This window comes from Bos grunniens, chromosome 11 (assembly GCF_055505025.1).
Source record: "Bos grunniens cultivar Pamir isolate PY7600 chromosome 11, Bosgru_T2T1.0, whole genome shotgun sequence".
NCBI classification, from domain to species: Eukaryota; Metazoa; Chordata; class Mammalia; order Artiodactyla; family Bovidae; genus Bos; species Bos grunniens.
The window spans coordinates 35,509,960-35,536,245 of NC_141175.1; the positions used below are offsets into that span (position 1 = coordinate 35,509,960).

Sequence of the window (26,286 nt, forward strand, 5' to 3'; positions counted from 1 at the left end):
GCTAAGGGTGAGCCTGAGCCGTGCTTGTCGCTGCCAACTCAGCATAGACATGGCTTTGTTAGTGTTTCCTTTATTATAAAGCACTGAAATAAGTTAAATAAACAGGTGTGAGGCTGGACAGTCCCCCAGCCAGTTCCTCCACTGCCCCTGGGAGCAGTGGAGATGAATACAGGGCCCTTCTCACTGAGCTGATGAAGTGCATCAGTCAAGGCAAGGCCCCCTGGTCCATATGGGTCCCCTGCCCATGGGGTTTGGGCTGGTCCATACAGTGCCTAGGTGAGTCAGTGTGGAGCCCCCTGGCCAGCGGGGGAGGAAGGAGAAGGTGGCTTCTGGTCCGTCTGTATAAAACACAGGAGGGTCAGGACTACTGCATGGAGCCCTGGGACAGAAGGACCTAGTTCAGGGTGAGTCTGTATGGAGAGCTCGGCTACTGGTGGCACCCAGGGCTGTCGGGCCCCGAGAGCTCAAAACTGGGGGAGGACTGTGAGGTGGGGCCCAGCCCTCAGAAGCAGAGAGGCCAGGCCCTCCCGCCCCACCATGGCCATGCACCTTCTGGTGGCGCTTGTAGTTGTCCCAGTGGCCCGTGGTATAGGCGCAGGTGGCACAGCGGAAGGGCTTCTCGCCTGTGTGCCGCAGCATGTGGCGTTTGAGGTTCATACTCTGATTGCAGCTGTAGTTGCAAAGGCTACACCGAAAAGGTTTGTCCCCAGAGTGGATCCGACCATGACGTTTGAGGTTGGCCAGGTTACCACAGGCATAGGGGCAGAGGGGGCACTTGTAGGGTTTCTCTCCCGTGTGGACGCGCTGGTGCCGTTTCAGGTTGTCCAGGTGAGCAGAGGCATAGGGACAACGGGCACAACGGAAGGGCTTCTCACCACTGTGCGTCTTCATGTGCCGAGCCAAGTGGTTGGGATAATGAGTGGCAAAGGGGCAGAGGCTGCAGGCGAAGCCTTTGTCACTGGGGCCCTGGGGTCCCCCACTGGCACTACCGCCAGTCTCTCCTCGCATGCAGCGCCCACACGTGGCTGCTCCCAGTCGACTGCCCTCCCCCTCCTCCAGCTCTTGCCCACAGTTCCGGCAGGTCCAAGGGAACAGCAGCTCTGGCAGTGGTTCTGACCCAGTCCCACACAGGCCTTCCCCTTCACCCCGCAGCTGCCCACAGTCCGGCAGGAAGCTGGCACCGCCTGGTGACACATGGAGGCTCAGATCTGGAAGCAGCAGGGCATCTGTGGGGACAGTGAGACCTGGGCTATGAACACAGGTACCCCCTAAGGCCACCCACCCGTGTCCCAGGTCCTTTAGTCCTGGCTTTTTACCTTCGGGTCGCCGAGGCACTGCCCCCTCCTGCTCTGTGGGACTGGGAGGCCGGGCAGGACGTGGAGCACAGCAGCGGAAGCCACAGGTCGGGCAGGGAGGGGTGGGGGGCCCTGCGTGGGTGCGCTGATGCCGCCTCAGGTTGCCCAGGCTGCTGCAGGCAAAGGGGCAGTGGGGACAGCGGTAGGGCTTCTCGCCAGTGTGGGTGCGGGTGTGTCGTGTCAGGTTGACGAGCTGGGCTGAGGCGTAGGGGCAGCGGCCACAGCGGAACGGCTTCTCCCCGCTGTGTGTCTGCATGTGCCGCTTCAGGTGGCTCGAGTAGTGGGACACGAAGGCGCAGAGGCGGCATGAATACAGTAGACGTGGGGGCAGCGGGGGCCCCCCACCCGGTCCTGCCCCACAACACGGCCCCTCACCTGTGGGCCCCCCACACAGCTGGCAGGCTGGGCCTGGCCTCTCACCCCTGGCCTCCCCTGGACCCCTGGTTGGCTCCTCAACTTCACTCTCCGCACTTAGTGCGCGGCCGCCCCCAGACTCGTCGTCGCTCAGCCCGTAGGGAAGCCCAGGCCTGGCCCCCAGAGAGTCTCCTGGTGAGACAGACAGAAGAGACATCAACACAGGGCAGAACCAGACTCAAAACTCCCTTTTTCTCACTTGTAGCCTCACCACTTGCTGGGCTCCACCCTTCTCTTCAATTCAGTGACCCTAAACAATCAACATGAATTAGCTACCTCTGAGCCTGGACTAACCCAGTGATGACAGAGTTGTACATAGGTTCACGGAATGGAAAAAAATGTGTGGTTCACAGTGGACCACCGATTGAAATCAATCAACAAGTAATTCTTGGGATAAGAAAGCAAAAATACACAAGGCAAAGGCCTGAGACGTTTTTCTAATTCATCCATCAGTGAGGACTCAGTTTTTAATTTATAATCAGCTCCATACTACCTCAAGAGGCAAAATTTGGAGTGAAGAAGAAACAAAGTAATGCGTGTAATACTACTTCTAAGCCTAAAGGATGGATTCCCTTTTATGTGGATCCCTTCAATGACTTTCAAAAGCATCTTCCAGAAGTGACATTAAGTGGATAGATAAGTAGTGCAGCAACTTAGGATGGGGTGATGCTAAGATCACAGGGAAGACTGTGAAGGATATTTGAGGGTAGAGATTAAAACCTCAGTACAAAAGGAGTTTATGTTGCAGGTGAAATGGAGTCAGAAGTACCAGCATGAATGAGGTTGCTTCCCTAAACCTCTTAAACTCCTAATGAATGAATGGGCTAGGGAGCAAGACAAGGTTATTAAAAGGGCATTTACTTGTAGTCAGTCGCTCTTTGTGATTCCTCCACTGTATTATTCATAACATCTTTGAATCAGGCCCCAAAACTTCACATCAACAAAGTGAAGGACCATCAGACAAATGAAGAAATCTAGCTCAAATCTAAACTTACACTAAACCAGTCGCACTGGCAGGAATGCGTGTTTTGCTCACAAGCACTAAACCTAACCCACCTTCTAAAGGCTGGGGTTCCAGTGGTCACTTTCTTAAGTGCCCCCAAACCCACCTTCAGAGTCTCTCTCGAAGCCCATGAGCTGGTCGCTGTTGCGGTCACCTTCCTCCTCTTCCTCTTCCTCCTCTTCTTCAAACTCCAGATCCTGGCCTAGTAGCAAATCACTCTCCAATACCAGGGCCCCGGGTCCTTCGTCGAGGGAGTCTTCGGTATCCACTGAAGAGGGGAGGGAGCTTGTAGATTCTCCCTCAGGAACCGAGCCCATCATCCGCACCCGGGCAGACAACCCTCACAGACCGTGCTTCCCGCACTCACAGACCCTCTAGGGTACCTTGATGGGAAGTTAGGAGTCCAGATCGCCCACCCCATCCCTCAGGAATCGCCCTCCACCCAGACCTAAACCCTCGCCACTGACCCCACCCCCGCTCCTCCCCACCTCACGGCCCCTGACCCCTGACCTTTGACCCCCTCGCATTTCACGGGCTGCGGGTGGCTTTGCTTCCTTCGGGGCATCGTGACCGGCTCCAGCCCGACGCGCCTCCGGCCTGCGGCCGCCCGGCCCCGCCCTCTAAATTCGGCCCGCCCGCCCTTCCTCTCAGGGCCCGCAGTCAGTCCCCATACAACGGCGCGGGCCCCGGGCAGCCCCCGGCCCTGGCCCCGGCGCCCAGCTCAGGCCGCTCCCGCCGCCGCCGCCGCGTCCATTCATGGAGCCCCCTACCCCCCTACGGAGACCAGCTGGTACCTCCGTACTCGCTTCCGCTTCCGCTGCCGCAGAGCCACACGGGACGCGTAGTCCGTGAAAAGTAGAAGCAGCTAAAGCGTCCACAGTGTGACCAGGAAGTGATTGTGACGAAAGCAAGCGGAAGAGCCAGTCAGGAATCAGGTGGAACCTGGCCGGCAAGGAGGGCAGGTCGAACCCAACCCCTAGCTTTAAAGGCCACCAGCCTTTGACTCCTCGCAGGAGGAACAAGGAAATCATTCCTAACTCTAGGAGGGGGTGAGAAGAGCTACGACAGCAGGCCAGCCTGTCAGCAGCTCAGGGAGTTAGAATACCCAGGCTGCTTCTCCCCAGCTTACACTACAGGCAGGCAGGCGCGCGCGCGTGCACACACACACACACGCACGCACGCACGCGCTAGCTGTTACTCTGGTGGGAATTAAGTACGGAGCCAGGGCACCCTGGGTGAGTGAAGATGGCAATAGAGAAAAAAAGGACACCATGGGCACGATTAGGTTTTGGCCTTTAGTCTGAAAAAGTTGATTGAAAGTGTACAACAGAGAGCAGGTACAAGCGGCTAGGGGCCATGGAGCCGCCAATAAAAAAGAATGTCCTTAAATAAAGTTCACAGAGTAAAAACCAGAACCACCAGTCCTTCCCTCCAACACAACAGAGCACAGGCACAGAACCGGTGATGAGCCCCAAGGAGCAAGGAGGCTGGGGAGGACAGCAGAGGCTCCCAGGCTGCTGTGTGGAGGGAGAGCCCTCTTTGGAATGGGCTGAGCCAAGCCACCCAGCTCTCCCTGCACACCTGATAACCACTGCTAAGGCTAAAGGAAAAAGACAAAACTCAGTCTCAGTCTGGAGGGCTCAGAAAACAGTCTAGGTGGGCAGAGATCTGGACAACCGCTAGTCCCGCTTGGCCTTCTTCTTGTCACTGTTGCCATTTTCTTCAGCCCCCTCGGTAGACAGCACCTCCTCCAGTTTCCGCTTGCCACTCTCTGGCTGAGGCGCTGCTGTATTTCGGGGCTTGAAGCAAATGATGATGCAGGTCATGTTGTCACACCCTGTACCGTCCCCAGAAGTGTCTGGTGCCAGGCATTGATCCAGCAGCTACAAAAGGGAAGGGGCAGCTCAGCTGCAGGGTTTGAAAACTTTCTGGGAACCTAAAATCTTAGAGGGCTGGCCTTGCTGAGACAGGGTGGCAGAAGGAAGGGAACAGGCAACAGGTGCCACAAAACAGGCTACATGCTAGTCCATAAGGCATAAGGATAAGTCAGGGAAATGAGGGAAAGTGGATCTTTCTAGTCAGAGTTTAGTATGTCAGTAAATAGTGATATTCCCAGGCTCTGATTTTAACTCAGGCTAAAAGAGAAAATTTTGGATACACAAACCAGACACCCTCTTTCCACCCTGGGACTTACCTCTTCCACAATGGATGACAGTAACCGAAGCTCCCCATTTTCATCGCGCTGGCTGATCTTCGATTGAATAAAGTCTATAACTTCCTGGCTGCTCATCACATTCCTGGGGTCATAAACAACAGTAAGAATCTTTTTTAGTCCCACCAAGGCAGAGTAGAAGAATATGGATAGAGGTGACAAATGCCCCATGTGTGCGTGCTGAGTTGCTCAAGTGTGTCCAACTCTTATGGACCCACCAGGCTCCTCTGTCCATGGCATCCTCCAGGTAAGAATACTAGAGTGGGTTGCCAATATCTCTTCCAGCAGTATCTTCCCAAACAAGGGATTGAACCCGTCTCCTGCACTGACAGGTGTATTCTTGACCACTGCGCCACCTGGGAAGCCTGACAGATGCCCCAGGCCAATGTAAACACCCACAGAGACTGCTGTCAGCTCTGCCTTCTGCTTGGGGATCTTGACACCAAGTTGCCTATATAGGCTCTAATTTTAGAGCAATCCGAGAAAAAGGGCGGACTACAGTCATTAGTAAGAAGATAAAGAAGCTCAGAGCCCCACATGAGAAGTAACGCTGCAGGGAAAAAAGGGAATTTTAGGGTGTTCTGCCAGTGCTCACCATATGCCATCACAGGCAATGACCATAAACTCATGATCGTCTGTGAGAGTCAGCACCTTGATGTCAGGAAGGGCCGAAATCATCTGTTCCTCTGGTGGCAAGTTCTTGTTTCTCTTGTAAAAGTGGTCTCCTGAAGTAATGGAATGGTTGGTTGATGAGTAAGTAGTCTGAGCACCTCCCACAGATTTGTGTTTGAGGCCAGTCAAACCCTGTCATTCATTTCTATTCTTTACAAAGTTCTATTATCTAGTGGCATGAAGTGAGTTCTAATTTTTCTGGTTTCAGGCCTGTCTTTAGGTCAGTCCCTAACCTGTCTTTTTCAATACCTATCTTACCTATTTCACAGAGATGTTTAAGGGACACAGACAGTAGATACAAAAGTAGTTTGAAAAATAAAAGAGCTATGAAGGTTAAAGTTTGCTATAGGCGTCTGGAACACAGAACAAGATCCCAGAAGTCTTTCCCATAGTTTCTTGGCACTTACCAATGGCTCTGGAGAGGTTGAGGCCACCGTTGACTCGCCCATCCATGGTAACCTTGCCCCCAGCATTCTTGATGCGTGCTAGCTCCACTTCATCCTCCGGTTTGTGGTCATAGGACATGTCTAAAGCTTTGCCGGCCTCAGACACCACACAGCGGGAGTCTCCTGCATTGGCTACAATCAACTGCTTCCCTCGTATCAGAGCCACCACCGCTGTTGTACCACTGTCAGAGCCAGGCTTAAAAGAAGAAAGGGAGCATCATAGGAGCTCCTGGATAACAGTTCTTATCATTCTCCTGTATTTTCTCCTCTCCCTAGGACCACCAAGAGGGGTTTAACAGACAGGAGGAGCACAGATTTAATCTTTCCAGAAACTACAGCATGCTCTCCCCCTTTTCTGAGACAATTCTACTCAAAAGACCTTGTTCCCCTTGTAGAGTAAATCCCCCCATGACCACTGACTTCAGTGCTAAGACAGAAAGGGGACCCTTCTCCCAAAATCTCAGAGAACTCACCACACCTAGCCTCTTGGCTTTCTCAGACTCACTGCACACCCTCTCCCCACACACCTCCTCTTTGCCTTCCATCCCAGGCACCATCATCTCTTCTTCTTCATCATCCTCTTCAGCCTCCTCAGTGTCATCCTCGTCTTCCTCATTCTCTGCCTCTTCACTGCTGTAGCCATCTTCTTCCTCACTGCATTCCTGCCAGAGGGACGACCCCAGGCTACTGAGGCTGGGGTGACCCCCTTGCCCCTCCCCCTAACACACTCAGAACCAAGAGGCCTTTACTGAACACAGATTCTCAAAACACTAGTAGATGCATATATATAAGATCCTGATGGGAAAATGTGGTGGAAGGGAGAGACGGCTAGCATGGATATACTGGTTTCCTGAACTAGGTTCAGTGGTCACTAGCAGGAAACCTTGGGCAAGGCCAGGGCTGCTAGCCAAATGCACCTTCCAGCAACATGACCAGAGAATAAGCTGCCCAGAAAAAAGAAACACCCAACTATCCAAAAGGAACACCATCTTGTTATCTCTCTAGGAGACAGACTCTGAAAGGCTAGAACTAAATCTATTTGTTACAATGTCAACAAAAGAAGAGGTAAGAGGGCGCTAATGGTACCTGTGTTAGCAGAGATAATGAATTTTTAAAAAGCTTAAACTATATTTGCGGGATGCTGTCAAAATAGGAGACAGAAAAGAGTAGAAAGCAATTATGCACGGCGATCAACCAGGCCCTCTCTACAACTTCAGCATCTGTCTGACCCCATGGGCCCTTACCTCGCTGTCTTCCTCTTCCTCCTCCGCCTCATCTGACTCATCCTCACTGTCCTCAAAGAACTTGGACTTAGCAACTCGAGGCAGCTTGTCGGAGGCTGAAGAGCAGGAAGGCCCAGCCTCACCAGTGGGAGTGCCAGGCTCCCCACCTTGGCCTGCCTCAGTCCCACATTCCGAGTTGGAGGAAAGGCCTGTGTGAGCCTTGGCTGTGGGGCCATTTTCCTCTGCAGAAGTTTCCCTAGATGGGTCCTCAGGTCCTGCCTCCCCATTGAGGCCCTGGGACCCTGGTTCCTCGCCTGTCCCAGCTCCAGATTTGCTGTGGGGAGCACCCTTGTGACAGTTCTGCCCGTAGCGTGTCAGCAGCTCTTCAATAGTCATGGTAGCCTCTTCATGCAGCAGTGCAGCCTCCTCATTGTCCACTGCAGGGGAGATGCTACATCAGCGCCCCATGCCAGACTCCTCCGGGAAGCAGTCCCTTACTACCTCCACGGCCCTTGTGACCTGAGTTCCAACTTACTTGCCCACCACCTCCCCTTCTCAAGTAGCTCCTGTCTCTTATCACAACTCAGAAAAACAGCCCTTTGCTTCCTTTTCCTCAACCAACATCAGCCTCCAGATATTTCCTTTGGTCTTTGTGTTTCACTCCCTTCTTAGTCAAAGGAATACTAGTCACTGTATGTGTCACCTATCACCTCTCGTGTTTTATGGGTAAGCTGGAAACTCTATTCTGACTGAGGACCCAGGAAGTCCACAACGCCAGTCCAGGCCTAGGGCCCAGGCTTAATGACTGGCTGGTATGGCTAACAGCCGTTCCAATCTTAAAAGAAAAGATCACATAAACATTAAAGGAACCAGAAAGACCCCACCACAATGACAAAAGATAATGTATACAAAAATGCTTACAACTACAACACTATGAACTCAACAAAGGTTAATCCTCTCTCTCCTGTTCATTACCACCTGTAGTACAGGGGATTCTTTAACATACAGGGGATTTCCCAGTTCTCAAGGAAGCCATCTTCTCTCAGAGTTGACACGTAATTTATATGTATATTAAAGAATAGTTCTTTAATATGCCGATTTCCTCTCAAACAAAAGGTGCCACACTCACCATCATCTTCATCAGCAACTTTTTCTTTTTCATCCTCGTCTTCAGTGGGTCGCCCTGCAATCTGTGCCAGCTCCTTAATGACTTCCTCAGTGGTTAGCTTGGCATCAATAGCCAAGAAGGCATCTTCCAAAGCCTAAATATAACCAAAATAGTATAAAGCCAAGTGTAGAAAAACTATGCAGGTACAAAATGAATTGCCTATACACAATCCTGGGCACAAGAATGGGATGCAAATCAGAGTGATCCACCAAGCTGTGAGATAACTCAGAGACAAACAGTTCAGAGACTTGGGAATCAATACGACACTCTAAAAAGGACCAAGTGGGAATAAGCTCATTTTAGGCACAGAATTCTTTTAAGAAATTAGGTACAGAATTCTTTAAGAAATATAGTAAGAAGCAGCTGGGTAGCAATCAAAAAAGAAAAGCCAAGGATGGGGGGTGGGGGGGGAAGAAAAAGAGAAAGTCTGCAGAAGTGGACAAGGAACAGTGTGGGAAGACAGACCTTCTGTAGCTTGCCTTCTTTGTAGGCCTTCTGATCTTTGATGATATCAGGAAGATATTTGGCACAGTACAAGGCAACTTCCTCCCCTAGAAGAAAGGTAAAGTCACCCAGAGCACAGCTTTGCACACACAGAAAGTGATACAATATCAACACACCAGTGAATCCCAAAGCTTAAGGAGATGAATATCTTAGCACATCTGAAACCTATCTGAACGACAATGTTTTGGGATGTTCTGACCAAGAAAATGGATTTCACCATCACCTCTCTCGGGGCTATGTTAATACTGCCCATGTGTTTTCTCACCTGTATACTTAGTTTTCAGTGAAAAAGAGACAAATGTTAATATAGGGAAAGGCTTCTTGTATTAAAACAAGGCCTGGTGAGATTAAGAACAAATCAAATATCCTACTGGGAAGAAGGAATGGCAGAATAGAGAAAAACAGCACTAGGCAGGAAATGGTATCTGAGGACCAGAACTCTGGAAAAGAAAAGAACAAAGGACCTGGAACTGGGGTTCCCAGAATGTTACCAATACGATCTGCTAAAGTTACCTCCATGTCCATCATAGACAGAAAACATGGCTGTCTCACTGTCCAGCTCAGGAATACAGTTGTGAGCATCCTACGAAAAAGAGCATAATTAGCATTTCTTAAGGTCAAAGGATATTCTTCCTTGTGCATCTCAGGTCAGAAGGACTGCCTTCACATCTTAATCTCACTAAACCCTTCCCTGGCTGACCTACATGGCCTAGAAACAAGAAAGGAAGATGGGATGATAAGAACAGCACAAGGGTGGGAGAAAGGAAGCGGGGAGGAAGGAGGGAAGGGAGGGAGAGAGCAAAAGGAAAGGAAGGCGAGAGGGAAGAAGGGAAGAGATGAATCAGGTCACTACCTCTGCAGTCTAGCAGCCTCAGCCTAGGAGATCTCAGTCTCAATGGCAGAATGTTTGGCTGCTGGAACTCTAGACCTGACCCTTTTGGATTTGTGTCAACTATGGGAAGAACCAGAATAAAGGATCTTTAAATTCACTTCCAGACCCATTCTATGACAGTGAACTTCAAGGAAGAAAATGATAGGGAGGACAGCAAAAAGTGACAAAGTGACCCGAGATCCTTACCTACTTGCAAAATTTCTAGGAGAAGCCTAAGACAGCCTGAGTGGAAGCATCCCCACCCCACTTCCCACCCCCAGAAAAGCACCATCAAAACAGATTACCCCACCAGGCTAGGTAGAGGATACAGTTACAAAAGAAAATCTTTCCAACAAATAGTTATTAAACTACACTGTATGCAGTACTTGTTCACTTTCCCAGGTGGCTCAGTGGTAAAGAATCCGCCTGCTGATGAAGGAGACGTGGGTTAGATCCCTGGGTCGGGAAGATCCCATGCAGAAGGAAATGGCAACCCACTGCAGTATTCTTGCCTAGATAATCCCATGGACAGAGGAACATAGAGGGCTATAGTCCATGGGGTCACTAAGAGTCATCCCACCTCCTACCCCCAGCTGGAACTGAGACATCATTTAATTCTGAAGGCACAGCACATTTGAAAAGAAATTTGCAATGGTCTTATAGGTATATTCTCTACAGACAAAAAGGATGTAACTATTTATTCTGATTAATTAGTAAAGTTAATAGTTCTCCTTTGTCTTTCAGGTATTTAGTATTTACATTTTTAAAATTATATTGATAGAGGAAATCTGAGTGTATCAGTTCTGCTGTCCCTAAAATAAGACTATGCTATCATTATACAAGTCTGCTAGAAAATTAAACTTAGGGTTTTAAGACAGGCAAATGAAAAGGAGGGACTCTTTTATTTCCCTCTGATTGTCTCCAGGAGAAAGGGCCCCAGAAGCTAATGGGCATCCTCAGAAGGCCTTTGATGACCTGTGTGGTCATCGACACAACTGCCTCTTAGCCTCATCCCTGAGATCTGGAGAACCCCACACCAAAGTCATCTTCCTCCTCTCCCCGACTTTACCAACGACTCTACCACCAGCCATGCTGACTTACCCATCCCTCTAAGCCAGGGTTTATCATACTGCCCCCTCCTCTCCTTTCACCAACATCTTTCTTGCCTTTTATGATTGTTTCTACAGTGGTTCTCAAACTTTAACGTGCCTAAGAATTCATTCATTCGTTCGTCCATTCATTCATTCAAATATTTGAGTATCCATTATGTGCCAAGATGTGCTGTGTCTGATTAGTTTCAGCAAAACAGCTGTGTCACATTAATGCTGATTTTAGTTCTGCTGATTTTGCAGTTTGGTTTGTTGGCATGGAATTTATGTCCAGGTCTATGTTTGTACACATTAAAGTAATAGTAAATTAAAATCATGTTAGTGAATACTGCTGCTGCTGCTGCTGCTAAGTCGCTTCAGTCGTGCCTGACTCTGTGCGACCCCATAGACGGCAGCCCATGAGGCTCCCCCATCCCTGGGATTCTCCAGGCAAGAACACTGGAGTGGGTTGCCGTTTCCTTCTCAAATGCATGAGAGTGAAAAGTGAAAGTCAGGTCGCTCAGTTGTGTCCGACTCCCAGCAACCCCATGGACTGCAGCACCAGGCTCCTCCGTCCATGGGATTTTCCAGGCAAGAGTACTGGAGTGGGGTGCCATTGCCTTCTCCAAGACCCACAAATACTGATTTCCTTAAAAAAAGAAAATCCATGGACAATCTCCAAGATATTTTGTTAAATAGAGCAAGCAAAGCATATAATAATGTATTTATTTAGTAAGCCGCTTTTTGTGTAAGAGGGAGTACAAGAATAGACATCTGTCTTCTCATACTTTAATACTACAAGGACACACAGAAAACTAATAAAAATAAACCGCATGAGGGTGCAAACAGATGAATGGGAGCAAGAGGGACCATGGGAATGTTCAGCTTTTCAAAAGTAAATTAAATGTCTTTTAATTGCACCTTTTTGGTAGAGGAGTTTAGCACTCTTCCTGTCTACTACTTCCCAGTGGACAAGAGAATCAACTGGTCTTTCTCTGTCCTGCAACACTATTCTAAATCACAACTGTATTGTCTCTTTTGAACCCACACCTCTATTTAAAAAATCTCTGACTTCTCATTGCTCCTCACAAGATCATGTGATTTTGAAGCAGAAGATCTAGCTATCAGTGAACACTGGAAAAATAATTACCCTCTACAGTAATCAAATGGACATTAAAAAAAAACAAGGAATTATCTTTTTGTGCAAATTAGAATGATGAAAAAGATTAACAGTATCCAGTAGTAATAAGAGTGAAGATAAAAACACATTCTCATACTCTGATCAATAGGAATATAAATTAGCAGTTTTCCTGGAAGGCAATTTGGTAATATGTATTAAAATGCACATGTCTTTTGATCTAGAAATTTGACTTCTAGATTTATGAGAGTACTAACAGAAGGATAAAAAGATACAAAGAATGCTCATTATAGCATTACTTACAGTAAAAAAAATAACCATCTAAATTTCCATGAATAGATCACAAATAGTACATCTCTCCAATGGAATATATGCAGTTGTTAGAAATGATGAATATGTGTTCATTTAGAAATGAGTTCACAACATATTAAGTGATAAAAAGCAAAACATAAATTATCTGTATGTAAGAAATCTGTAAGATTGCATACCAAACAGTGGAAAGTGAAATTTGGGTAATAATTATTTCTATAATATGGAATGAGAGTATCTGCATTATTCATATCCTCACAGGACAATCATGATGATGATGTAAAATGTGTAGAAATTCTTTGGAAACTGGGATGTAGTACTTAAGTATATACATGTATCCTGCTCTGAATGTTGTACCCGGTTCACATTTGTCTTCTCTCCTTTTGCTCAAAAAGGAATGCCCACAATAAAGATTCACTTCCTGCCTTAGGTTTGTTCTCCTCCACTTTTCAGTAAGGCTTTGGATCTACATCACTTGGAACTGTTCTACCTTCTCTAATCACTTCAATTCCCCCCTTATATCTTCAACCATAGCCTCCCTATCTTTACCCTTGTCTTTCTGTCCCTTTCTGAGTCGGAGCTAAGCATTTCAACACTGTGTCTTAGCAATCTAGAAAAACTCATCCATCCTTGTATAACCCGACCAACTGCTTTCTTTACCCTTGAATCTGAGCCACTAAGTATTGCTAGTCATAAAAATGTCATGAAATCATGTTGACTGCAGTGACTACTTCCATTTAGAATTTTTTTCTCTATTCGCACTGACTCTTAAATATATGAACCACAGTTAGTCACAAACATTTTCCACACTACTCAAGTTCTCACGGATATTTTCTGTTCATTCTTAGCAGAAAATAGGTTTCCCTGGTGGCTCAGCAGTAAAGAATCTGCCTGCCAGTGAAGGAGACACAGGTTTGATCTCTAAGTAGGGAAGGTCCCCTGGAGAAGGAAATGGCAACCCACTCCAATATTCTTGCCCAGGAAATTCCACGGAGAGAGGAGCCTGGTGGGTGGGATACAGTCCATGGGGTTGCAAAGAATCAGATGGGACTTAGTGACAAAACAAGTTAGCAGATAAGCTAACCTCTTACTTTACTTAGATTGAGGTCTTATTTCAAGATATATCTCATCTTCCCTAGGAAGATTTCTAATTTCTCCATTGCAGTGTCTAACCTCTCCTTCATGTCTTCCTCAGAAGCAGTATTTCTTCTCTTTCTAGATTAACATTTCCTCTCAAACACAAACCCTTCTCCCTCAAGATCATATGTCACAGAACAGGCAATAACCATAACAGCAACCCAAACGGCCATTTTGCAGGCTTCATTCTCCCCAACCACTGTATGAAACTAAATAGTGCAAACCATGTCAGCTTTCTCAACAGTTCTCTTGGGTTCTGTGAAGAACTGTAATTCTATACCTCCAATTGTCTGTTTCCACAGGATGTCCCTTCTCCACCTCAAACTTAACATATGTAAACAGGAACTTAGCAGTCAGTCCCCCCCCCACACATAAAAATCACAGCTTCTCCTACATGTCTTATTCCTGTGGATGGAATCTTAACTCTCCTAGGCAACACCTAGTATCAGTCCTCCCTGACTTCCATCTGTCAACATCTATCACTGAGTCCTGCTAACTTCCCCCTCATAACTATGATCCTGGATTACTTTACTCAATATTTTAACTCCTTTCCTGTCTCTACTCTCTATCTCCTGTAATCCAGCCCACATACATCCAGTTGCCAGATTAATCTCCCTAATGTGACGTTTTACTGTCGGGCCCTTCAGTGAACCCTACTGCATTAGACTAATTCCATACAACTTACTGGCAATTAAAGGCACTCAATAATCGTTTCTATTCATCTCCATAACCTATAGTCTCTTTAATTCATGCTGCTGCTAAGTCGCTTCAGTCATGTCTGACTTTGTGCGACCCCACAGACGGCAGCCCATGAGGCTCCCCAGTCCCTGGGATTCTCCAGGCAAGAACACTGGAGTGGGTTGCCATTTCCTTCTCCAATGCATGAAAGTGAAAAGTGAAAGTGAAGTCGCTCAGGCCTGTCTGACTCTTAGCGACACCATGGACTACAGCCCACCAGGCCCTCTGTCCATGGGATTTTCCAGGCAAGAGTACCGGAGTCGGGTGCCACTGCCTTCTCCGTTTTAACTCATACCATTCCCCAAAAGAAACTACTCTTGACACTTTTGATACTATTACACTCTACCCTGGCATAGTAAGCATGCCTACCTCAATCTTTCCTCCTATCTCTTCTAATATTTTTCCTTCTCTCACTTTTCTCCTCCCCATTTGTTACCATTTATACTGTTTCCTAAAGGTCCAGTTAGTCTCACCACCTCCCAAGAGATCACACCAATACTCTGTGTGATCATTCCTCTTCTGAACTCTCTTTAATATTGACTGTATCAGTAATTTGGCATTCAGCATATATTATCTTGTATTGTTATCCAAATCCCATAGGGGAAAAGTGTTGTAGGTCCAAAACAGCATGAAAACAGGCTGTTTTACAAATATCTTAGGGATAACTCCTCCTTCGTTTACTATTCTAAACCTAGAGATGTGTCCTAACACGATAACCGAGATGATCTGAAAGAAATGATGTAGAATACACACAGGTCACCTGAATCAGGACTCTCAGGTCTTGCCTTATTAGATCATATATCATACAGCCCCTCTGACCATCTAGACAAACAATGGATCTGTTTTTAATAAACTCCTGCTTACCTTTCCTGTAGGCTTCCCTACTGGCTCAGACAGTAAAGAATCCACCTGCATGTGGGAGAGTTGGATTCGATCCCTGGGTTGGAAAGATCCCCTGGAGAAGGGAATAGCTACCCACTCCAGCAGAACTGCCTGGAGAATTCCATGGACAGAGGAGCCTGGCAGGCTACAGTCCACATGGTTGCATAGAGTCGGATACGACTGAGCAATTTTCACTTTCACTTGATTATTCTTAAGGTTACAAATACATCCATGAATGCTCCTTTGTTACTGGATCAACCATTTAGATTTCTGATACTTAAATTTATCTAAATCTTCGCAACTCAAGGAAAAAATTTTCAAAGTGGCTGGAAAGAGAACTACATTTTTTATTTTTAAAAGTCATGTATTACTGTCTGATTGTAAAAATCATATGCACGTATTACCACTGTGTTACAGACTGAATGTTTTATGTCCCCCCAACATTCATATATTGAAATTTCATTGGCAATGTGATGGTATTTAGAGGTGCAGACTTTGAGAGGCAATTAAGTCATGAGGAAGGAGCTCTCATGAATGAGATTAGTACTCTTATAATAAGAGACACCAGCTGAGTCCTTTGCCTTGTGAGGACACAGCTAAACACAGCCACTGTGAACTAGCACCAAGTGGGCCTTCTCCAGACAACTTGATCTTCATCTTCCCATTAGGGTCTCAAAGAGGTATTGACACACCTATGTTCACAGCAGCTTTGTTCACAATAGCCCAAAAGTAGAAAAACTCACGTGTTCACCAACAGATGAATGAATTTTAAAAATGTGGTATATATGGGCCAAGGAATATCATTCAGCTTTAAAAAGGAAATTCTGACATATGCTACAACATGGATGAACCTTGAGGACATGATGCTAAGTGAAATAAGCCAGCCAGTACTTTGGTATCCAGAGCAGTGAAATTCATAGACAGAAAGTAGAATAGTAGTGGTTGCTAGGGGCTGGGGATGGGGGTGGGAGGGGGATGGGGAGTAGTTTAGTGGGTATAGAGTTTCAGTTTTGAAAGATGAAAAGAGTTCTGGAGACTGGTTGCACAACAAAGTGAATTTACTTAACACTACTGATCTGTATATTTTAAATGGTTAAGATGGCAAATTTCATGTTATGTGTATTTTACCAAACAAACTTCCTACCAAAAGCCCATGCTCAGATGGCATCACCAGTGAGCTCTACCAAATATTTAAAAAATTAGTATGAATTCTTCACAAACTCTTCCCAAAATAAAGAGGGGATAACACTTTCCAACTCATTCTATGAGGCCAATATTATTCTGATACCAAAACCAGACAGACATCACAAGAAAACTACAGGCTTAATACCATTAAGATAGTTCAGTCACTCAGTCGTATCCGACTCTTTGCAACCCGATGGACTGTGCTTCCCTGTCCATCACCAACTCCCGGAGCTTGCTCAAACTCATGTCCTCTGAGTTGGTGATGCCATCCAACCATCTTGTCCTCTGTCATCCCCTTCTCCTCCTGCCTTCAATCTTTCCCAGCATGAGGGTCTTTACTCATGAGTCAGTTCTTTGCATCAGGTGGCCAAAGTATTGGAGCTTCGGCTTCAGCATCATTCCCTCCAAAGAAATCCTAGGGCTGATCTCCTTCAGAATGGACTGGTTGGATCTCCTTGCAGTCCAAGGGACTCTCCAGAGTCTTCTCCAACACCTCAGTTCAAAAGCATAAATTCTTTGGCGCTCAACCTTCTTTATGCTCCAACTCTCACATCCATACAGGACTACCGGAAAAATCATAGCTTTGACTATACAGACTTTCGCCAGTAAAGTAATGTCTCTGCTTTTTAATATGCTGTCTGGGTTTGTCATAGTTTTTTTCCAAAGAGCCAAGCGTTTTTTAATTTCATGGCTGCAGTCACTATCTGCAGTGATTTTGGAGCCCAAGAAAATAAAGTCTGTCTCTGTTTCCATTGTTTCCCCATCTATTTGCCATGAAGTGATGGGACCAGATGTCATGATCTTAAGTTTTTTGATTGTTGGGTTTTAAGCCAGCTTTTTCACTCCCCTCTTTCACTTTCATCAAGAGGCTCTTTAGATAGCAATACTCATTAACTGATCTACAAATTCAGAATAAGCCCTATCAAAATCCCTGGTGCCTTCTGCAGTGAAACTGACAAACTGATCCTAAAGTTCATACAGATATACGAGGGACTCAAAAAGAAGAAATGAAAAAAAAATAGCTATAGTAACCAAGACAGTGTGGTACACAGATCAGTGGAATGGAATGAATAGTCCAGAAATAAACCCTTATACTTATGGTCAACTGTGCCTCTTGAGAAACCTGTATGCAGGTCAGGAAGCAACAGTTAGAACTGGACATGGAACAACAGACTGGTTCCAAATAGGAAAAGGAGTACGTCAAAGCTGTATATTGTCACCAGGCTTATTTAACTTCTATAAAGAGTACATCATGAGAAATGCTGGGCTGGAAGAAGCACAAGCTGGAATCAAGATTGCTGGGAGAAATATCAATAACCTCAGACATACAGATGATACCACCCTTATGGTAGAAAGTGAAGAGGAACTAAAAAGCCTCTTGATGAAGGTGAAAGTGGAGAGTGAAAAAGTTGGCTTAAAGCTCAACATTCAGAAAATGAAATTAAAAGACGCTTACTCCTTAGAAGGAAAGTTATGACCAACCTAGATAGCATATTAAAGAGCAGAGACATTACTTTGCCGACAAAGGTCTCTCTAGTCAAGGCTATGGTTTTTCCAGTGGTCATGTATGGATGTGAGAGTTGGACTGTGAAGAAAGCTGAGTGCCAAGGAACTGATGCTTTTGAACTGTGGTGTTGGAGAAGACTGTTGAGAGTCCCTTGGACTGCAAGGAGATCCAACCAGTCCATTCCAAAGGAGATCAGTCCTGGGTGTTCATTGGAAGGACTGATGTTGAAGCTGAAACTCCAATACTTTGGCCACCTCATTCGAAGAGTTGACTCACTGGAAAAGACCCTGATGCTGGGAGGGATTGGGGGCAGGAGGAGAAGGGGACGACAGAGGATGAGATGGCTGGATGGCATCACCGACTCGATGGACATAAGTTTGAGTAAACTCCGGGAGTTGGTGATGGACAGGGAGGCCTGGTGTGCTGTGATTCGTGGAGTCACAAAGAGTTGGACACGACTGAGCAACTGAACTGAACTGAACTTAAACAATGATGCCAAGATAATTCAAAGAGGGAAAAGAATAGGATCCTAAATAAATGATGCTGGGACAAACACATATCCAGATGCAAAAGTATGAAGGTGTACCCCTTCTTTACACCATACACAAAAATTAACTCCAAATGGATCACCTAAATGGACTTCATCAAAATTTAAAACTCTGGTGCCTAAAAGGTCACCAACAGGGGCTTCCCTGGTGGTCCAGTGGTTAAGACTCTGCAGGCTTCCATGGGGCACAGGTTTGATACCTGGTTAGGGAACTAAGATCCTGAATGCCCGCATGCCACTAAGCATGGCAAAAAAAAAAAAAAAAGACAAAGGATATGAATAGACATTTCTCCAAGAATACCTAAATGGCCAATAAGCTCAAGGAAAGATGCCAAACATCATTAGCCATCACAGCAATACAATCAAAATCACAATGGAATATCATTTCACATCCATAAGAATGGCTATAATCAGGAGAAAAAAGGGCAACAGGTATAAGGAGGAGGTAGAGAAACTGACACCCTCATATACTGCTGGTAGAAATGTAAACAGAACCACCACTTTGGAAAGTAGTTAGGCAGTTCCTCAAAATGTTAAACATGGGAGTTACTATGCTATGCTATGCTATGCTAAGTCACTTCAGTCATGTCTGACTCTCTGCGACCCCATAGACGGCAGCCCACCAGGCTCCCCTGTCCCTGGGATTCTCCAGGCAAGAACAATGGAGTGGGTTGCCATTTCCTTCTCCAATGCATGAAAGTGAAAAGTGAAAGTGAAGTCGCTCAGTCGTGCCCGACTCTTAGCGACCCCATGGACTGCAGCCTACTAGGCTCCTCCGCCCACGGGATTTTCCAAGCAAGAGTACTGGAGTGGGGTGCCATTGCCTTCATTGGGGAGTTACTATATGACCCAGCAATTCAACTCCTAGATATACACTCAAAAGAAATAAAACCTATTTCCACACAAGTTTGAACATGATTGTTCATTGCATCATTGTTCAAATAAGTCAAAATGTGAAAATCCCAATGTCCATCAACTGATGAATAAACAAAATGTGCATACAATGGAAGATGATTCAGCCATAAAAAGGAATGAAGTAGTGATTGACTCATGTACAACCTGGATGACCGTTGAAATGTATACTTTAAATGGACATGGCACAATAAAGTTGTTTAAAAAGAACCTGAATATACATTTTCAAGGATTACACGTGATTAAAGCTGATATACTCCATCTCTGAACTAGATCTAGAGGGAAACAGAAAACTCCACTGTAATTGGTACTGAGATGACAATGTGTCACTAAACATCAGAGATGTTATTAGTTCAGTTCGAAAGATCTGTGCTTCCAGACAGCACAAATTTAACAATAGCTAATAACAGCAAGAACTACTAATCCGATCTTATTTCTACACTCAAATTCAAGCTGTACAATTCTAAGTAGATAACCCAATAGAGGGTGGTCAGGGGTTGAGAGTGGTATTAATTGCCAGAGGACTGAGCAATAGAAATAATTTATGTAAAATATTCTTGAAATCTTGAAAAATACATTCTGACTTTAACTTACGGCTGTTTTGAAAACTTATAAAGGAATAGTAGGAAACAACTTCTCTGTACTCAAGGGCATATATTTGATATCATTTCATACTATCTTTGAATTGTGAAGAAAAGGTACTGCATGCTGATCAAATGAAAAGAATGCCCTTCTATGAAAGTTGCTTAACCATGTCCTAGACAAAGGAATTCTGATCTGGTTCAATAAGTAAAAAGTGCTTTAAGTCACAGAGATGAGACGCTAATCTGAGGATCAAACAATAAATGCTCCTCAGCTTCAGATGCCCGCTCTTCAGTGGAAGCCCACAGCCTGTGATATTTCACTTTATATTCCTCCTATTAATATAATGATTGAAACTGTCATGCATGTAGCTTAAGAACTTTCTGCTCAACATTACTGCTAAGTCTGCTAAGTCACTTCAGTCGTGTCCGACTCTGTGCAACCCCATGGACTGCAGCCCACCAGGCTTCTCCGCCCATGGGATTTTCCAAGCAAGAGTACTGAAGTGGGGTGCCACTGCCTTCTCCGCTGCTCAACATTATGTACATTCAATTCTAGATGACCCACTCTGACCATTAATAAGCCAGCTTCTATATGGCAACAGCTATCCAACTCAAAATTATGTTATGCATTGATGCTGCCTTTAAAAGGGGGTAAATATAAGTGCTTATAATATACACATGCATACCATATATATATAAACATATACATCTTAACTTCCTAACTGGAAACAATCTTGTCACTTCAGAGACCCTCATAACCAAAAACTAAAATTACCCTAGTCTCTTTGACACCGGAAACTCAAGAGCCTTTCCATAAATATTTCTCAGGCACCCTTCCACAACATACCTGTTAACTCCCAAAATACAAGCTGGAATCAAGGTTGCAGAGAATAATATCAATAACCTCAGATATGCAGATACCACCACCCTTATGGCAGAAAGCGAAGAGGAATTAAAGAGCCTCTTGATGAAGGTGAAAGAGTGTGAAAAAGCTGGCTTAAAACTCAATATTCACCTTGGAGAAGGAAACAGTAACCCACTCCCAGTACTCTTGCCTGGAAAAGTCAATAGACAGAGGAGCCTGGAGGGCTACAGTCCATGGGGTTACATGGCTGAACATGCATGCATGAGGGTGGAGGGAGATGGGTTGGTAGCAATAAACTGGTAGAATTAAAAAAACAAAAAAACAAAAACTCAACATTCAAAAAACTAAGATCATGGTATCCGGTCTCGTCACTTCATGGCAAATAGATGGGGAAACAATGAAGACAGTGACAGACTTTCTTTTCTTGGGCTCCAAAATCACTGCGGACGGTGACTGCAGCCATGAAATTAAAAGACGCTTGCTTCTTGGAAGAAACCAATGACAAACCTAGACAGTATATTAAAAAGCAGAGATATTACTTTGCCACAAAGGTCTGTATAGTCAAAGCTATGACTTTTCCAGTAGTCATGTACAGATGTGAGAGCTGGACAATAAAAAAGGCTGAGTGCCAAAGGATTGATGCTTTCGAACCATGGTGCTGGAGAAGACTCTTGAGAGTCCCCTGGACAGCAAGAAGATCAAAACATTCAATCCTAAAGGAAATCAACCCTGAATATTCACTGGAAGGACTGATACTGAAGCTGATGGTCCAATACTTTGGCCACCTGATGCGAATGGCCGACTCACTGGAAAAGATTCTGATGCTGGGAAAGATTGAAAACAAGAGAGAAGGGGATGACAGATGATGAGATGGTTGGATGGCATCACCGACTCAATGGACATAAGTCTGAGCAAACTCCAGGAGATGATGAAGGACAGGAAAGCCTGGAGCGCTGCAGTCCATGCATGCAGTCGCAAAGAGTTGGATGCGACTGAACAACCACCACCACCACCAGCTTAAGGGTCCCTCCAAATCATGGAGAAGGAAGCACGGAAGGGAACATCAACTGTAGTAATCTGATTACCCCTCCTCAAAACACCCTGGTTCCACAGAAAGAGGGGCTAGAGAGGGGCAGAAAGTATAAAATGCCAGCTACTGGTAGCTGCCATCTTGCCTCAAGAGAAGGGATAAACAGTACTCTCTAAGGCTGAATCTATGCATCAATCAGGATTTCAGTAACCTTTATTATGTGTGCCGCTATGATAAACTCACCTCAACTAAATCATTAGGACTAGGCAAATAAGGTTGATAGAATTAGTAAACTGGTGGAATTAAGCCCCAAAGGTTAAGAGGAACAGGAGTATACTTTCTGAAAAGCTAAGAGGTAGCTCTTCACTCAAGAGGTTGAAGTCAAAGTTCTTTTCTTGCCATAGCAAAGAAACTATTATACTTTGAGAAAGGAAACAAAGCCAGAAGCAAATGTTATGGATGCAGCAGAACACGACCCCAAACAGGACATCAAGAGGATTTGATTAGGTATATTTAACTATTCAGACAAATGGAAATTCAGAACCAGCAAAATAAGATTTTAAAACCCTAAGTGGTTATCTCTCAGGAGGAAGATTAGGATTTAAGGAATAGTCTAGTAAGATTTCTACAAACCAAACAGCCTCTCATGAAACACTTATATTCCAATTACCAGAGGAGAAACCAAAAATAAAAGGAAATGCCCTACAGAGAAGCAAACAGTACAGAATCATTGGACAGATGACTTGGAAAATTGAATATCCAAGCAACTCAATTCATGAAGAAAACTAGAAAGAATATCAGAGAAGTGGAAAAAAACCACAGCAGAGAGGAAAAGAGGAAAATATGGAATGAGAAACTCAAAGGAAAAGCCTTACTCTGAGACAGTCACCTCAAATCTTACAATATTAACAGAAAATGCCATAGAACCGGAACCCCAAATTACCAACTAACCCAAAAACAAGATTGACATTAAGCCTTTCCTTTCAAAGCTCCATCAAGACATTTCCACCAGCCAGATAATTACTTTTTTCCAAGCACCCAACTGAATTGGTAAGCTCCATACAGTGCACCACAGAGAAACATAAATGCTTTATTTCAGGTTGACACAGATGAGAACGTGTCAAACAATTTCCATCCTACAGATTCTTTCCACCAAGGCACAGCTATCCTAATCTCTTTGGGCCTCAATTTCTAAGTTGTAAAATCTGGGAGCCAAACTTGGTGAGACGAACTATAGGATCCTCTCTGTTTTTCAAGATTTTACACCTAATGATAAAGTCTGCTAGAGGTATAAAATTTGAGTCTGAGAACAAACCATTTAAGTTTATGTTGTCATTCCAGAGCTAACCACAGGGAGGAGCGAGGGATTTGAAGAAATTCCCAAGGGAGACAGTATTTGGCTGCTACCTGAAGCCCACCTGGTTTAAGTGGATAAACCCTCCATTCCAGACATAATTAGAGCATTTCCCCGGCTCCTCTGCCTAGACCTCACAATACTCTTCACAAAAACAGGTCTTAACCATGTCTTTCTCCCTTTCCCTCCTACTACAGTTTTCTCTGTTCTCCTTTGTAGTTTCGTATCCATTTGCCCAACACTATTCTTTTTAATCCAGAATTTTTCCATTTTATCAACAGTGCAATTTTCTATAAAAGGATGTTTTCTGTAGATTAAGATTAAAAAAAGTTTTTTATAGAAAATAAAGGAAATTATAAACTACAACAAGCACAGGCAAATGACAACTACTAAGCTGTAGAGGTATTCAGAGTAAGAAAAAAAATAATTAGGCATAATTTTAAAAAAAATTAGAGTGACTGACACAATTCAAGTTTTCCAAAGGCTAGAAAAGGCACTGAGGGAAAAAACAAACGAGTGACAATTCTTGGAGGTCAAGTCAAACCTCTGAAATTAACATGTGGTGCCCAGAACCAGGCAACTAGGTAATATGCATTTGAAACAGACTATTTGCCTGGCTTCCTTTCACTGTCAAACTCCTCGTCCAGAAAGAGCTCTCATACCACATTTTTTCCTGAAGTACAGTCATTCACATGTATCCGCCTCTCCCGAGCAAAAGTCAATGGATAAACAGTCCCTCTCTTCTTTACTCCTACACTAAACCTCACACCGTTTACGAGCCTGGAAAGCTGGGTTGGCACGAGACGATGGCGCGAAGGCATGGGGAGGTCGGTCAGTTGGCGGAAGGTGCCTCTCCCCACATGGCTGAGCGCTCGCCGCCAAGCTGGCCACCGTCACACGGTCCCCTAGCACCGCAGGTCGTTCTCGGCCCCGGCCCAGCTCTCGCTGTCGCCTCACAAACTGCCGCTGCGGCCACAGCCTCCCGTTTAGGACCCTCCCCCGGGGATGACCCCATCCCCCCGCTCCCTTTCTCCGTCGGGTTCCCGCCCTGCAGCCGCCAGCCTATGGGCCCCTCCCGCCTCACCTCCATGGAGACGCGCCAGCCTTGCATGGCGGAGAAGCCGTAGGGCAGCGGCAGGCGCGAAGCGCCGACCCCGTCTCCAGAGCACTTCACCGTGTTGGGCTGAGAGAGGTAGGCACCCATGGCGGCGGCTGACCGGCGGCCTCAGGGGCAGGCGAACGAAGCGCGACCCGTGCCGGCGCTGGAGCCGGGGCCCCGGGTGCGCGCGTGGCAAGAACTAGCTAAACTGCACGGCCGACGCAAGGTACCGGTGAAAAGGCGCGAGGCGGGCCAGGAGGCGGTAACGGGACGGGAGCAGAGAGGGAGCGGAAGCGGAAACGGCGCCGCTTCAGACCCCGCCCGGCCGGCGCGGCGCGGCGCGGCGCGGCGCTGCGGGCAGTCATTTCCTTAGCAACTCGCCCCGCCCGCGGGGACAACGGCCCGCCCAACCGCCGCTCCCGCGAGATTGGCGTAGTCACGCCCACCAACGGCCGCGGCCCGCCTGGGGCGGCCTGCTAGGTTGCTCCTAGCCAGGAGCTCTCACTAACTGTTCCCCGCTGTCCCCCAACTCCGCACTCCTAGCCTGGCCTCTCGCGTTTTGTCTAAGGCTCTTTTGTGTGGAACTGGGCACTTCCGGTTCATCCTCTAAAGTGTCAGCTCTCTCTCCGCCGCGCCCTCGGACTCCCACAAATCCTCCCGATGCGGTTCAATTAGAGTTAACTAGTGATAATTTGTTCTGAGAGCATGAAGTACCCTTGTAAGGCCTATGCGATTAGGATGTGAGATAGTCTTTCTGACCAAAGAAAATGAAGACCTCTCTCTGTGACCCAGTCTGTGCGGGTGGAGAAGAAATGAAAAGGGAGTGGAAGAGCTATTGCTTGAGGTCCTCAGGATGCCCCAGACGTGCATTGTGCCCGGGGAGAAGGGAAAAATGTTATGGGGTTGCTGGGGTGAAGAAAGTGAACTGCTTTGGGGAGGGCTTTTGAGGAAGCTGCTTGCCTCGTTGGAGAGTGATTTTAAGTAGTAACATTAGATAGGATAGAGAATGGTCGTAAGTGCCAAAATGGGTGGCTTGGACTTCAGTATTATCCTGGTGGAGCCTTTGGAGTTTATTGGTCTAGTCTTTGTGCGCAGTGTGTTTGGAGAGAGAAGGCCAAAGGGCTTTAAAGGGCTCTTAATCTAAGCATGAGAAAGGCTGGGACTAAATTGGTGGCAATGGGAACAGAGATAAAAGAACAAATTAGACAAAAACAAATGGACAGGATTTAGTAATAGGCTGGATTCAGGGGATGGTAGAGAAAGGAAAAATTCTCGAAGGATAAACAGATTATTTTAAAATACAAAACTAATCATGGCTTCCTCCTGCTCTTCAGAAAGTTCTAATGCCTTAACATAGTTTCCTAGACCTTTCATATTTGATTCAATCACTGCATGTCTCTCCCACTTCCTCTGTTTCTGCACCCAGTGCTCCAGCAATATGTTTTTGGGTTTCTCCATGCAATGGCACCCCACTCCAGTACTCTTGCCTGGAAAATCCCATGGACGGAGGAGCCTGGTAGGCTGCAGTCCATGGGGTCGCTAAGAGTCGGACACGACTGAGCGACTTCACTTTCACTTTTCACTTTCATACATTGGAGGAGGAAATGGCAACCCACTCCAGTGTTCTTGCCTGGAGAATCCCAGGGACGGGGGAGCCTGGTGGGCTGCCGTCTATGGGGTCGCACAGAGTCGGACACAACTGAAGCGACTTAGCAGCAGCAGCAGCAGCATGCTTTCTCTTCCTATGCTTTCACCCATGGAATACACCTCCCCTCACCCACCCCCATCTTTTCTTCCTTTAGGAATTCTTCTCTAATATCCCTACATTGGTTTGGATCCCCACTTGTCTTTTCCTGATAGACTATAAGCCTTCAGGAAGGCAGAAACTCTTGTCAAACTTTTGACATTCTATACCCCAGCATCCCTAGCACACTTATCTGTGCTCAAAAGCATTTAAATACTTGTTGAATGAATGAATATAACTAAGGTTTTGACCCTGGATGACAAAAATTGGTGCAGCCACTAACAGAAAATGGTGTGATG

General features: G+C 46.0%; 2 protein-coding genes across 7 annotated transcripts; both read right to left on the bottom strand.

The window, feature by feature from the left end:
* Positions 1–54: 54 nt before the first annotated feature.
* Positions 55–3,936, bottom strand: ZNF513 (zinc finger protein 513). Of its 6 annotated transcripts, none has more exons than XM_086326050.1 (5): positions 3,567–3,601; positions 2,879–3,040; positions 1,731–1,901; positions 1,317–1,627; positions 55–1,226 (listed from the first exon to the last, which is right to left on the bottom strand). In XM_086326050.1, exons 4-5 carry the CDS (start codon positions 1,609–1,611, stop codon positions 400–402), a joined length of 1,122 nt encoding a protein of 373 aa, XP_086182176.1. In that variant the 5' UTR covers positions 1,612–1,627; positions 1,731–1,901; positions 2,879–3,040; positions 3,567–3,601; the 3' UTR covers positions 55–399. The 6 variants fall into 6 exon arrangements, with proteins under 6 accessions (XP_086182176.1, XP_086182174.1, XP_086182175.1 ...); XM_086326048.1 differs by lacking the exon at positions 3,567–3,601 and adding an exon at positions 3,283–3,530; XM_086326049.1 differs by lacking the exon at positions 3,567–3,601 and adding an exon at positions 3,156–3,260.
* A 117-nt stretch (positions 3,937–4,053) lies between these two features.
* Positions 4,054–24,622, bottom strand: PPM1G (protein phosphatase, Mg2+/Mn2+ dependent 1G). Its single transcript, XM_086326043.1, has 10 exons — positions 24,229–24,622; positions 9,511–9,580; positions 8,959–9,044; positions 8,455–8,587; positions 7,347–7,762; positions 6,630–6,764; positions 6,064–6,298; positions 5,580–5,709; positions 4,967–5,069; positions 4,054–4,655 (listed from the first exon to the last, which is right to left on the bottom strand). The coding sequence occupies exons 1-10, from the start codon at positions 24,346–24,348 to the stop codon at positions 4,452–4,454; spliced, it is 1,632 nt and encodes a 543-aa protein (XP_086182169.1). The 5' UTR covers positions 24,349–24,622; the 3' UTR covers positions 4,054–4,451.
* Positions 24,623–26,286: the final 1,664 nt, after the last annotated feature.